General features: G+C 42.4%; 1 protein-coding gene across 4 annotated transcripts in view; it reads left to right on the forward strand.

The window, feature by feature from the left end:
• ZCCHC2 (zinc finger CCHC-type containing 2) overlaps positions 1-13,269 on the forward strand; it is a 65,658-nt gene that overhangs the window by 24,250 nt on the left and 28,139 nt on the right. For all 4 annotated transcript variants that reach the window (XR_006195560.1, XM_042911543.1, XM_042911545.1 and 1 more), the window contains exon 5: positions 1,191-1,303. Coding sequence is in view for 3 of the 4 variants with exons in the window: in XM_042911543.1 (XP_042767477.1) it covers positions 1,191-1,303 (113 nt within the window). In the remaining variant the exon portion in view is untranslated. The remainder of the gene's footprint in view (positions 1-1,190; positions 1,304-13,269) is intronic.

A 13,269-nucleotide genomic window follows, 5' to 3' on the forward strand; every position in this document is an offset into this window, starting at 1 on the left:
TTGAAATAGCCATTTTTTGGGAAATGTGTAGATGCAGAACTGGTTTCTTCCTGTTAGTGATCAGAGGACATGCCCTCCACAGTGGTGCGTGGCCAGCAGGGCCCTCAGCCTTACCGGGTTATAAAAGAACCGGGAAGAGCTTCGTTCTGACGAAACATCTTGATGCCATAGTCTCACTGCCTAAAATGAGTAATGCTTTATGCTGCTGTTGTTAAATTTTCCATTTCGGAATCGTTGACTCAAAACGCTTGTTTGTCAAAAGAATACTTGCTTTGGGTTCTCCAGTTCAACACGTAAACAGACAATTTGTGTAGATTGTTCTGTTCCTGCAGCGCTTTCGATACTGTGTGAATGGTTCTCTTAATGTTAGTGAAAGTACCGGTAATCCAGGAGTTCATTGTGTAAAGACCATCAGAAGTCAAGTTTCAAACATCAGAAAGCTAATCTTATAAATCAATTTATTAGGAATTTTAAGAAGCTAGTTAATAAACAGAATGACGTAAATTTTGTTTTTTAAATAAAAACTTTCTTGGCCCAGCGATTATTTTGTGCGTGTGTGTGTGTGTGTGTGTGTGTGTGTGGTTTCTGGTCCATTGCTGTGAGGGCACCTTCATCATGTTGAGGGAAAGGTTCCTAACCCTTCAATTAGTGCTTTTTATGTAAGCAGGATTGAGAATTTTCACCCCGTGTTTCTTTTTATTTGGTGCATAGCGCTGGTGGTGTGACATTGCCTGGGGTTCAGATGTGAAACAGGAGGTACTAAGGTGATCACTATAAACGCAGGGATAACACTTCACAGAGTACTATTTGAGGATTAAAATAATTGTAGCTACGCTATGCAGAATGTCCCGTTTAACTGAAGAACCTTGGCGTGGGTGTCATTTTCGTGTGGCATGTGGAACTTAGAATGTGAGGGATATGCAGGCGTGTCCCAGAAGCACACCGAATCCTGCCGGGGTTATTCTGCACCTTTGCAGAGCCCCGATGTGTGCCCAGGAGGCAGAAGACTTTCCTAGTAGAAAGATCTATGCTGCTTCAGTATGGGGCCTCTGTCTTGAAGATGTAGAGAGGAACTGCTTTGGGATGATTACTGAGCAAGAGACGTTTGTCTCCCTTTATGCCTCTGGTTTGTAACATACTTAGCAGTAAGTGAGAAACTTAACATTGGCCTTGCGGTTTTTCTTTTCTAGCTCCCAAAGGAAGTGTCTTCCGAGACTTTTGACAAGACCATCTTAAGAGCCCTGAATCAGGGTTCGTTGAAAAGGGAAGAACGGCGACATCCTGACCTAGAGCCCATCCTAAGGTAACAGTTTACCTGATGCTGTCACCACAGCATCACAGACAGGTTCGTCGGCAGTGGAGGACTTAGAACGGAGTTTGAGGGAGGTGACAAGAGATTTTTGCTGTGGAGTACTTTTTAAAATGGACTTTTTATCTACATGTTATTTTAGGTCTAGGCTCACAGCAGGAAACATCAAGCTAATTACTTTTATCGTTGGACTTTTTTGGCTCTCTGATAACATGAATAATTGCTTCTAAAATCTGCAGACATTCAGTGAACCTCCTATTTTCTCCATAAAATATTTATTGGAAGGGTTCCTTGTCCAAGAACTCAACTTGGGAAATGTTTTTTGTTCTAAGTTGTCAAGTAAGATGGAAGATCAGGCTAACAGGTTGGAAGGTGAAGGGAGATGAACACTCCCTCGCACGCCTGCTCTTCTGTCCCGTGGCGAGCTTGCAGCGGTGATGGCTCGGCCCGGTGATGGTGTGTCCACGCTGGCTGAGGCCCGGGGGTGGGTCGGCCCCCGGAGCACCCTGCGTGCCCGGGCCGTGACGAAGAGGTGAACACACCGGCGAGCTCAGCAACTGTGGCACAAGGTCCTGTGTGGGCAGGACGGGTGTGGATGTGGGTAAATGTACTTGTTTCATGATGGGAAGTTGAAGGATCTCTTGCCTGATGGCTTGTATTTTTTTTCCTAAAGTAAGAGTTTGCTTAAGAGTGGATATAAGGGGGGGGGGGGGGCGCAGGGATCAAGTGTTTGAGAGCAAAAGGGACTTAAACAGTAGTTGCGGGGGAGGGTGACGAACAACCCGATAAAGGAAACCCCATAAGCTGGCCAGGTTTGGAGCCCATTGAGTGTCAGTAAATGATAGCGGTGTCAGTCTGTCGTGCTGTGTGGATTTTGAAAACATCTTGCGAGCATTTCAGGTTCAAGTGTTAGGATAGCAGGTCGTTGGATAAGGACGTTCTTGGATGTGATGAAGGGACAGGTGGGGCAAGGGAATTTAGGGAAGAGTGTGAGGTTTTTGGACACATTCACAGAGCGAAGATGGAGTCTGACCGTAGAGTGAACCGCAGCTGGAGAAGAGGTGTCAGGGAGTAAGCAAGTAAGTAGGCAGACAGAATCAAGTTGAAACGAGCCTGAACTGTGTGGGTTAGGGCGTTCGGAGGTGAGAGAGTTCCCGGTGATTGTTAGAGGTTTGGGGTGTGGTCTCCGCAGTGGGTGGTAATTGTTTTGCTCGCCCCTCTCTGAGGGCTTCCCTTTAGGGGAGAGAAATTAAGGAGTAATGGCCGAGGAAACAAATGCTGTTTTATTGGAAACTTACAGTTATTAGTAAGTAAAATGAGGAAAAGCAGCGTTGGAACATCTGTGGCTTCGAGTCAGGGCTTGAGTGGGACTTGCTGTCTGGCCTCTGAGCGGAGTCCGAGGCGGCCCAGTGAAGTAGCCTTGCTGAGGCAGAGGTGAGCAGAGATGGGCGTCGTTTAGTATAGCGGCCCTCTGCCTCTGACGGGGGGGGGGGGCACCCGTGAGCCTTTTCAGGTTGGGTGGGGCTGGGGAAAAGGGGTGAGTGTTTACTCCTCGACGGAGAGAAGCCGAAATCTGGGGAGGAGAGGGTGTCCATCTGTTCATCGTGTGACAAGGTCCAGGATGTGCGTGTGGAAGTAAATGACTGGAACGAGAGAGGAGGTGGAAGACAGAGGTCACTGGTGGAAAGGCAGCCAAGCAGAGGGCTCGAAGGGTTTGCTGCTCACCCGTGTGGAGTTTGAACTCCCCCAGGACTGTGGAACGCTGCGGGTGGAGGAGACAGGCGGGGGCCAAGCTGAGTACGAATGTGGGAACACGACCAGAAGGTAGGTGTGTGACCACCTTGGCAGGCGGAGTGGCTGAAAGGCGGCCTTGAGGGGGTGCCCCCACCCTTGCAGCCCTTGTGAGTGGGGAATGAGCACCCCACCCGAACGGGCCGTGAGGACAGCCAGACCCCAGGGGCTAGTGGGATTTTGGTCTGAGTAAGGAGGTGCAGATCTGTTCCTTGAAGAGCCCGGATACGTGGGGCCTCGCAGAGGGCGCGGCAGGGAAGGTTCAGAGAAAGAACAGGAGCCCTAGGGCGTGGTCACAGCTTTCCAGGGATGAGACCGGCGAGGGTGGGTGGTGACGGTGAGGAAGAGTTGGTTGAATTCCTGGGTCTCCTGTGCTACTCAGAAGTCACGGGCTTGTGCATCCCTGGGGATGTCGTTGGGGTGCAGATTCAGACTCCACAGTCCCGCCGTGGGCACTGTCCTGGGATTCCGGTAGGCTGCAGAGATGCTCGTGGTCCGTGGAGTGCTCGTCGAGCGGGCTCTCAGACCACTGCCTCTGAAGTGGCTCAGGAGGGAGCTTCTCCAGCTGTGACACTTGGCGGGGGGTGTGGAGGGGCATCTGGCAGCATGGACCAGGTGGGGGTGGGGGGGGAAGAATCTGCGCTGGAAGAGGGAGTGAGGATGCCGGATGGCAGCCTGTGGGGTGTGGGGAGCCACAGAGTGTGCACCTTTCCGTCTTCGGGAGCGGATCGCTGCGTGCCGCTACCCTGGCTGTGCTGGCTTCAGGGTGCGCTTTGTTCCAGCCTGACGCTGCGTGCTGCTGGGCCTCGGCTTCAAACCGAGCTCCTTACCTTGCCCGAGATCCCGTGGCTGACCAGTAGTAGCCTCAGAGTTCTATTGCATACCACTCCAATTCAGAGTGATAAAATATAATACAATCTTGGTGTGTTACAGTGTTCCATGTGGTCATTCAGTGCATTTAGGTAGTTGGGGGCTTTCTTGGTAAACCTGACAACTGCTCGACGTAGAACATTTGGAAGGCACAGAAAAGTAATGAAAAGATGACAGTTATTCAAATAACTTAATATTGGCCTTTTTCATTTTTCCTTTTTTTTTTTTTTGTTTTGCCTGTAATATTAGATGTGCAGTTTTCTATCCTATGTTCTCAAATTCTAAGCATTTTTTATTTAATTCTTCAAGATCATTTCGAGTGGCTGCAGAATATCTTCCCCATCTGGCCGTACATCATTCCTCTGACTCTTTCTCTGTTTTGAGGAAGAAAGACCATTTTCTGGGGTGTTTTCCAGAGTTTTGACCATTTTTGTGCCTAAAACATTTTCCAGATTTATGAGTAATTACTGAAGAGAGATTCTTTGAAATTGATTTACTGATTTAAAGAGCAGGATCCTCTTTTAGGATCCCTAATAACACATATATTATTATTATTTTAATGAAAAAGTTATGTAAGTAGGAGTACATGTTCTTAGTGTTTGAACTTCCTTGTTTATCACAGCTTGACTAGCTTTGAGTATCACTTAAAAATATTTGCTAATTTGACAGGTGAATGATGATCTCATTGGCTTAATTTTCATTTTCTTTATTAGTGAAATTCAGTATCTTTTTTGTAAGTTTAGCCATTTTTATATTTTGTAATATCATCTGTCCTTTATCAATTTATCTTTTTGAATCTTAGTGGTTTTTACAACTTATCTTTAGTAATATAGTATTTTTCAGTTAGTGATGATTTTTTTTTTTTTTTAAGTTTATTTATTTGGAGAGAGAGAGAGCAAGCAGGGGAGGGGCAGAGAGAAGAGGAGACAGAATCCCAAGCAGGCTCTGCTCTGGCAATGCAGGCCTAATGCGGGGCTCAAACTCACGAACTGTGAGATCATGACCTGAGCTGAAGTCAGGAGTCAGACGCTTAACTGAGCCATTCAGTCACCCAGTTAGTGATGATTTTTGAAAGAAGTTTAAAATATTCTGTTAGGTTTGTCAGTCTTTGTTTCTATGTTTCTGTTTATCTCTTCACTAAAGAAAGTCATTCCTAGGTTGTTTATTAAATGTTAGGTACATCAGGGGCGCCTGGGTGGCGCAGTCGGTTAAGCGTCCGACTTCAGCCAGGTCACGATCTCGCGGTCCGTGAGTTCGAGCCCCGCGTCAGGCTCTGGGCTGATGGCTCGGAGCCTGGAGCCTGTTTCCGATTCTGTGTCTCCCTCTCTCTCTGCCCCTCCCCTGTTCATGCTCTGTCTCTCTCTGTCCCAAAAATAAATAAAAAACGTTGAAAAAAAAAATTAAAAAAAAAAAAAAAAAATGTTAGGTACATCACTGTAGATATATGGGGGGAAAGTTAGGCTGGAACTATGTGTCATTCATTACATCAAAGTTAAATCTAGATGGCTCAGAGATTTAAATGCAAGAAAGAAAACGTGAAATTTCTAGTTTGTGTATGAAAAAATTTTTTACTAAGTATCACGATACCTAGAAACCACTAAAAATGGAAATTTAAGTATTCAGAAATCCAACTTCTACATAATTTAAAGAACAAAATATACTAGAAACAAAGTGAAGACAAACTTCAAATTCAGGGAAAAAATACTTATAATAACTTCTTTCTTATTAAAAAAAAAAAAACCTCCTAAAAATCAATAATGTAATGGAAACTAATAGTCCAAAGCAGGGGAAAAAATGGGAGCATATATGAACAAATAGCACAGAGAAACTGGACTTTTAGGCATCATTTGAACATATGAAAAGCTGCTCATAATCAGAAATATAAATTAAAACCTTGGCTTTTGATTTTTTAGGTGGCAACTACATTTAAAAAATTTTTAATTTAAAAATTTTCTGAATTTAGGGGCACCTGGGTGGCTGAGCTGGTTGAGCGTCCGACTTCGGCTCAGGTCATGATCTTGTGGTCAGTGGGTTCGAGCCCTGTGGTGGGCTCTGTGCTGACAGCTCAGAGCCTGGAGCCTGCTTGGGATTCTGTGTCCCCTCCCCTGCTCGTGCTCTGTCTCACTCAATAATAAATAAATATTAAAATTTTAAAAATTTTCCAAATTTAGTTTTAATTGAAATATGTAGTTGACATCCAATATTGTGTTAGTTTCAGGTATGTAACAGTGATTTGACAATTATGTATAATACAGTACACTTAGCACAAATTGTGTAGCTACCATCTGTCACCATACGGAGTTATTACAGTATTAGTGGCGATAGTCTGTGCTCTATTTTTCATCCCATGACTTATTTATTTTATAACTGGAAGTTTGTACCTGTTAGTCCCCTTTGCCTATTTCACCCATCCCTCTACCCCCTCCCCGTGGTAACCACCAGTTTGTTCTCTGTATGTGAGCCTGTTTCTGTTGGTTTGTTCATTTGTTTTTTAGATTCCACATATAAGTGAAGTCGTATGGTATTTGTCTTTTTCAGGCTTACTTCACTTAATATAATACCCTCTAGGTGCATCCATGTTGTCCCAAATGGCAAGATGGCATTCTCTTTTAATGGCTGAGTAATATTCCATTCTGTATACCACATCTTCTTTATTCATCTATTGATGGGCACTTAGGTTGCCTCCATGTCTTGGCTATTTTGAATAAGGCTGCAGTAAATACAGGGCTGCATGTATCTCTTCAAATTAGTGTTCTCATTTTCTTTGGCTAAATATCCAGAAGTGGTATTACTGGATTGTATGATATTTGTATTTTTAATATTTTAAGACACTTTCATACTGTTTTCCATTACTCTTTTCCATAATGGCTGCACCAATTTACATTCCCACCAACAGTGCATAAGGGTTCCCTTTTCTCCACATTCTCACTAACACTTGTTATTCTTGTCTTTGTGATACTAGCCGTTCTGACTGGCATAGGATGATATCATTGGGTTTTGATTTGCATTTCCCTGGTGATTAGTGATATTGAACATCTTTTCATGTGTCTGTTGGCCATCAGTGTGTTTTCTTTGGCAAACATATGCTCAGGTCCTCTGCCCATTTTTAAGCAGATTATTTGTGGGTTTTTTGGTGTTGAGTTTTCTTTATATGTTTTGGTTACTAGCCCCTTATTGGATATATCATTTGCAAATTTCTTCACCCATTCAGTAGGGTTGCCTTTTCATTTTGTTAATGATTGCTTTTGCTGTGCGTAAGCTTTATTTTTTAAGTTTATTTTGAGAGAGAGAGAGAGAGAGCGCGCGTGTGCGTGCACGCACGGGGAAGGGGCAGAGAGAGAATCTCAAGCAGGCTCCACACCAGTAGTGCTGAGCCTGATGAGATCATTACCTCAGCTGAAACCAAGAATCAGATGCTTAACCAACTGAGCCATCCAGGTGCCCCTGTGCAAAAGCTTTTTGTTTTGATGTAGTCCCAATAGTTTATTCTTGCTTTTGTTTCCCTTGCCTGAGGAGACCGATCCAGACAAATATTACTAAGGCCAGCGTCCAAGAGTTTACTGTCTATGTTTCCTTTTAGAAGTTTTATGGTTTCCTATCTCACATTTAGATCTTTAATCCATTTTGAGTTTATTACACGCAAATTTTTGTGTATGGCTTAAGAAAATGGTAGTTTCATTCTTTTGCACAAAGCTGTGCAGTTTCCCAGTACCATTTATTGAAGAGACTGTCTTTTTCCTGTTGTGTGTTCTTGTGTCCCTTGTCATAAATTAATTGCCCTTAAAAGTGTGAGTTTATTTATGGGTTCTGTATTCTGTTCCATTGAACTGTGCATCTGTGTTACCATACTGTTTTGATTACTGGAGCTTTGTAATGTAGTTTGAAATCTGGGATTGTGATACTTCTAGCTTTATTCATCTTTCTCAAGTTTGCCTAGGCTGTTTGGGGTTTTTGTTGGTTCCATGTGTTTTAGTGGGATTTGTTTTAGTTCTATGAAAAATACTATTGGATATAGGATTACATTGAATCTGTAGATTGCTTTGGGAAGTATAGACATTTTAACAATATTCTTCTAATCAGTAAGCATGGACTATTGTGTCGTCTCAGTGTCTTACAGTTTTCAGCGTACAGGTTTTTCACCTTACGTGAGTTTCTGTTCAACCTGTTGAATATGCAAAGATCCAAAAGTTTGGTAGGTACTCTTGGCCAGTTACATAAACTGGTAAAATTTCTATGGAAAGCCGTTTGGCGAAATCACAACTTAAGTGCAGATAACTTTTGACGACTTCCACTTCTTGTAATGTATCGTACAAGTATATTCCCACTGTATGCAAAGATGAGTGTTTCAGGATGTTTACTGTTGTAATATTTGACTACAAAAGACTAGAAACAGCTAGATGTTGATGGAGACTTGGTTAACTCATGGGACATTCATTCACTGGAATACCCTGTGGCCTTATTGAAAAAGAACAATGGAGAGCAAGAGCAAGGTGAGAACAGCTAGTAGAATGTCGCCGTTTTAAAGGATATGTACATGTTTGTGTGCAAAGATTATCTCTGAAAAATAAGCAATAAAATAGCAGAGAGGCTTGCGTCTAGGGAAGAAGAGGGGCTCTGGCAATAGGAATGAGACTGGCTGATCACTTGGTAACCTTTGAGTTTGGGCCACATATATTCGCTTATTTAAAAAAGCTTGAGGCTATCCATCTTTTGAAACACGATCAGTGTACTTTTTGTGTATGTGATAGTTTCTCTTATTGTTCCTTTCATCAGTTTGGATTTATATTGTTAAACCAAGTGAAGTCAGGATCTAAATCTATTTTTCTTTCCAAACAGTGAATTGATTCTTTCCTATATTACTGATTTCCTTCATTCTTAGGTATGTAACCTGTTCATGGATTTTTCCTTGCGACAATCTCATTCTTGTTCCAGGATCACTTTTTAATTATTAGAATTTTATAGTTTGTTCGTAGCTGATAGATCTGGTTTTCCTCCCCCGGTACTATTTCTGAAATACTCTCCCACGTTCTCAGGTATTTATTATTCAGCTTAATCTGTTACTTTAAAACTTAATGCATGTGTGCTCTGGGAGCTATGCTAAACTATGGTTCAAGTCTCAGGAATATGAGTGTCTAGGTTCTTTGTAGGACTTGACTTTTAAAGAGTGATCATCAGTTCCTGTCCTCTTTTCCCCCCGCCCCTCCTGAACAAGAAAGTCATAAAGCCACTCAGTGGAACAGAGCAAGGCAGTCAGCAGCAGTGGTTTTAGGGGGTGTGCCCTAATGGACTAGCAAAGGGACCCCAAGTGGAAGGAGGAGTCATTCAGTCATGGGGATGGTGCTGGGAGGCTGGCACAGTGTGTCAGAGGGCGTGCACCTGAGAGGCGGCTGGCAGGGCATTCGGGCTCTGCTGGCATCAGGAGGGCACGTACACGGGAGGTGGGTAGGGCAACAGTGGGAAAGCATTACCACGGGGAGTTGACCTAATTAGTATGTTAAGAATAGTGAGGACCAAGTGTCTCTCTGTTGGAGAAGGGAGTTACACTATAGAGAAGAAGAAAACTAGAATGAACCCTGGAGTGTCTGATTGGAATTAAAGATATTGGGTGTATCATGATTTGGGGTATACATAGGAAGATACAGAAATACGGTTGTGTGTGTACACATATATTCCCTGGCTCAGTTTATTGAAAGGGTTCTGGGGGCACCTGGGTGGCTCGACAGTTAAGCATCTGGCTCAGGTCATGATCTCCCTGTTTGTAGGTTCAAGCCCCACCCACGTCGGTCTCTGTGCTGACAGTGTGGAGACTGCTTGGTTTTCTCTCTCTCCCTATCTCTGCCCCTCCCCAACTCGTGACTCCTTTGTGCTCCTCTCACAGTAAATAAATAAACATATAAAAAGAAGAAAGGAAAGAAAGAAAGGGTCTGGAAGCAGCCGTAGCCTGTAGCAATGGGAATACCTGGTGTCCCGAGCTTGACTTAGGATACCATTCTCCACCAGGGAGCACAACTAGGGCTCCTTGGAGAAAAAGCCGATTGCAGGGCCAGGGCAGGAAAAGTACAAGATGAGCCTCTTGTACCCAAAAGCAAGGAAGTGCTCAAAGAATTAAGTGGTTTGGTCAAAAGGACACAGAAGCCAGTTTGAAGGGGCTCCTAGTGGTCAGATCTGGAGCAAATCGAACATCTAAATAAATAAAACAGTAATATTGAATAAAATAGGAAACCATGAGTCCGTGTTAATGTAAATAATAAATGAATAGATTGAACATTTGAGGATATTTACAGTATCAAAGTCCTTTCCCACAAAATAATGCTTATTATTCATAAAGGGAGGAAGAGTGGCTTTAGAGTGGAGAAACCTGACAGATACCACTTTAATCCCTAACTTGAACTTGATGAGTGAGGGGGTCAGTCAGAATTAGCCCACAGTAGGCTGTAGCAAAAGAACACAGCCTAGCCCTGTTACATTCCTGCTGTGAGGAAACATCAGACAGACCCACATCGGGACCATTCCACAAACTACAGGGCCTGACCTCTTAACACCATGATGAGCTGTGGTGGCAGCTGGGCCTTTGTGGTGAAAAGGACACTTAGGAATTAGCTGGCAGAACTTAAATGGGGTCTGAGGATTAGGTATTAACTTTTCAGTGTTAGTGTCCTGATATGATTGCAGTAGGGATGTCTTTGAAGGAAATGCTAATGTCTTGCCAGGTGTTGGGGTGTCAGAGAGGAGTTATTTATGGTTCAGAAATAGATGTTTTACCATATTTGCAACTTTTCTATAAGGTGGAGATTTTCAGAGGAGAAAAACTACGAAGGAGCCACTTTTAGAAATTTGGCTCGTGGCCAAGATGACAATTAAGAAGTGTATGTTTGACTCCTTATTACAGCTTTTAGGGTTCTCCACAGTGATAATCACAGAGGCGTGTGTGTGTGTGTGTGTGTGTGTGTGTGTGTGTGTGTGTGTAAGTCCTTTATAAAGGTGCTATTGAAGCTGTTCGTGTAGAATGTAAAGGAAGGTGTGATGCCAAAAGTCTCAAATTGCCCTTTCTCCAAATTTGGTCACTAGAAATAACCTTCATTAAAAATCTTACATAACTTTTCAGAAATTTTCTGTGCACGTACATAACTTTGATTTTATGTATTTGTGTATATTTCCTACACTGTGCAAATTGAATTATCCTATACAGACTTTTCTGCCACTTAATCTTTTCATTAAATATACATACATGTACACATTAGTACATGTAAAAAGACTGCTGCCTTTTTATTTGCTACATAATCCATTTTTAGTTGTATCATAACTAATCATTATGTTTTATGGCCATTTGGAGTCTGAATATTTTTAAACTGCTACAACCAGTATTACAGGGAATGTCCACATATGTTTCTTAACACATTTGATACATTTATCTGTAAGAGAAATTTCTAGAATTGAAGTTGGTCATAAGTTATACATTTTTTAATAAGTGATGTTTCTAAATTCTAAGGAGGTAGCAACGTTGTACACCCCAGAAGCCTTCCTTATGTTTGTATCTCTACAACCACACAGCAGACATACACTCTCAATCTCTCATCTTTGCTAGTCTCAGAGAGGAAGACTTTCTCATTTTAGTCTGTAGTTGAGTCTGTATTTAGTCCGTATGTGCACTTTCTTGTGAATGGTTTTTTCAGTCCTCCCCACTTTTTATTGGTCTTGCTGATTTGTAAGAGTTATTTGTTAAAGGACCCGTTTGTTGCTACTTCTTGACCGTGTAGACAGTTTAATTTTTTTTAGATAGTCAGATTTATCAATCTTTTCTCTAATGGTTTCAGAGTTTTATATCCTGCTTGGAAAGATTTTCCTCTTCAAAAATTTTATTTTTAAAAATGGCTTATTGTCTAATATTTCCCTTAAAAATGTTTTGATTTCTGTGGCTAGCTTGTGGTCTCAACAGCATTATTGATAGGCTGTCAGGGCACCTCATCCTCAGTTTGTGAATTTGTGAATTTTAGATTAGGATGATTATCATTCATGTGATTTAAGAAAGGTAGCGATGATAAAGGAAGGGGGGATTGTAAGTGAGAAATAGGAAATGAGTTTATAAGAGAAGTAGAGATTGGGTTGGCACAGGACACTGCATAAATACCATTCCAGCTACACTGTATGTTAGGAAAATGAAAACATGCCACTGAAATGTACACTGGGATTGGGTAATTTGTCGTGTCCGTATATAATCTTGTTTTTCTAATTTAATATGTTAGCTTCTAGCCAGTTAGATTTGGAAACAAACATAGGTGTAATTGCTGTCTTGTGGTTATGCGTTGCTGAACTTTGACTTCAGTCTGTATTCTGACTTCAAGCCTGTGCCTTTCTCTCCGGTTTGGCTTAAATGTACAGCACCGTGTTCCCACAGCAGACATGCGGTTGATTTTTGGACTGGTAGTCGGTGTCCAAGCTGTCTCTCGGGACTCAAGTCTTGAATTAAAGGTGTGTCTGTCTGTCTTTGGACCATTTGGTTTGTGAAAGTAAATGGGTCATAGGTTCTACCACTGCCCTCGGGTCTTGGTCCCCAGTCTCAAGTAATGTGTGCAGAGCTGGGGATTTAGATCAGCTCCTCACTTCGTTTGTCTTCCATCTCTTCCATGTCTTCCATTTCTCGTTTGTCTTCCTATTGTATATTTATTTCCACATCTGCATACCAAGAAGCAGTTTTGCCTAATGTACAAGGTGACTTTGGTCTGTAAGGGTCATCTCTTGATAAGGTATTTAATGACTTGACAATCTGAATGACAGGTCAGGAACCTTGGGGAGAAATTTAAGAATTTTAAATGAGTATTTAAAGTGTTCAAAAGTAATGGAAGTGGATTTGTACGTTGAGTAGGGTGACGGCTTTGTGTGCTGCGTGAGTGTCATAACCTTGATGAACTAGTAGCATTCCCTCTGAGGAAAATGACGTTCGAAGGCTAAGTAACTTATTTAGAGTAGATCAGCTTTTATGTGGTGGAGCTGGTATCCAGATCCTTGAGGAAACTTTCCATTAGTTTCTGTGATGTAACTATACCCCTTATTGCAAGGTCCCTTTCGGAGAGAAGACTTGAGTTTGAATCTTTTAATTACACTAGTAAAAGGTGAGGAAAGCTGATTTTCAAAGATAACAGCGTAGAATCATGGGAAGGATACACAGTGGAGTGAATCATCAGCTAGTCAGGCCTTGGGATGTAGTAATACTTGTTTGACCAGACACTGCGTTCCATAGTTTCCAGGACTCCTAGCACCCCAGCTCTTAGGTTCAGAGTGTGGGAAGGCTCCTCCATGTA

Source organism: Panthera leo, chromosome D3, assembly GCF_018350215.1.
Source record: "Panthera leo isolate Ple1 chromosome D3, P.leo_Ple1_pat1.1, whole genome shotgun sequence".
Classification (NCBI taxonomy): domain Eukaryota; kingdom Metazoa; phylum Chordata; class Mammalia; order Carnivora; family Felidae; genus Panthera; species Panthera leo.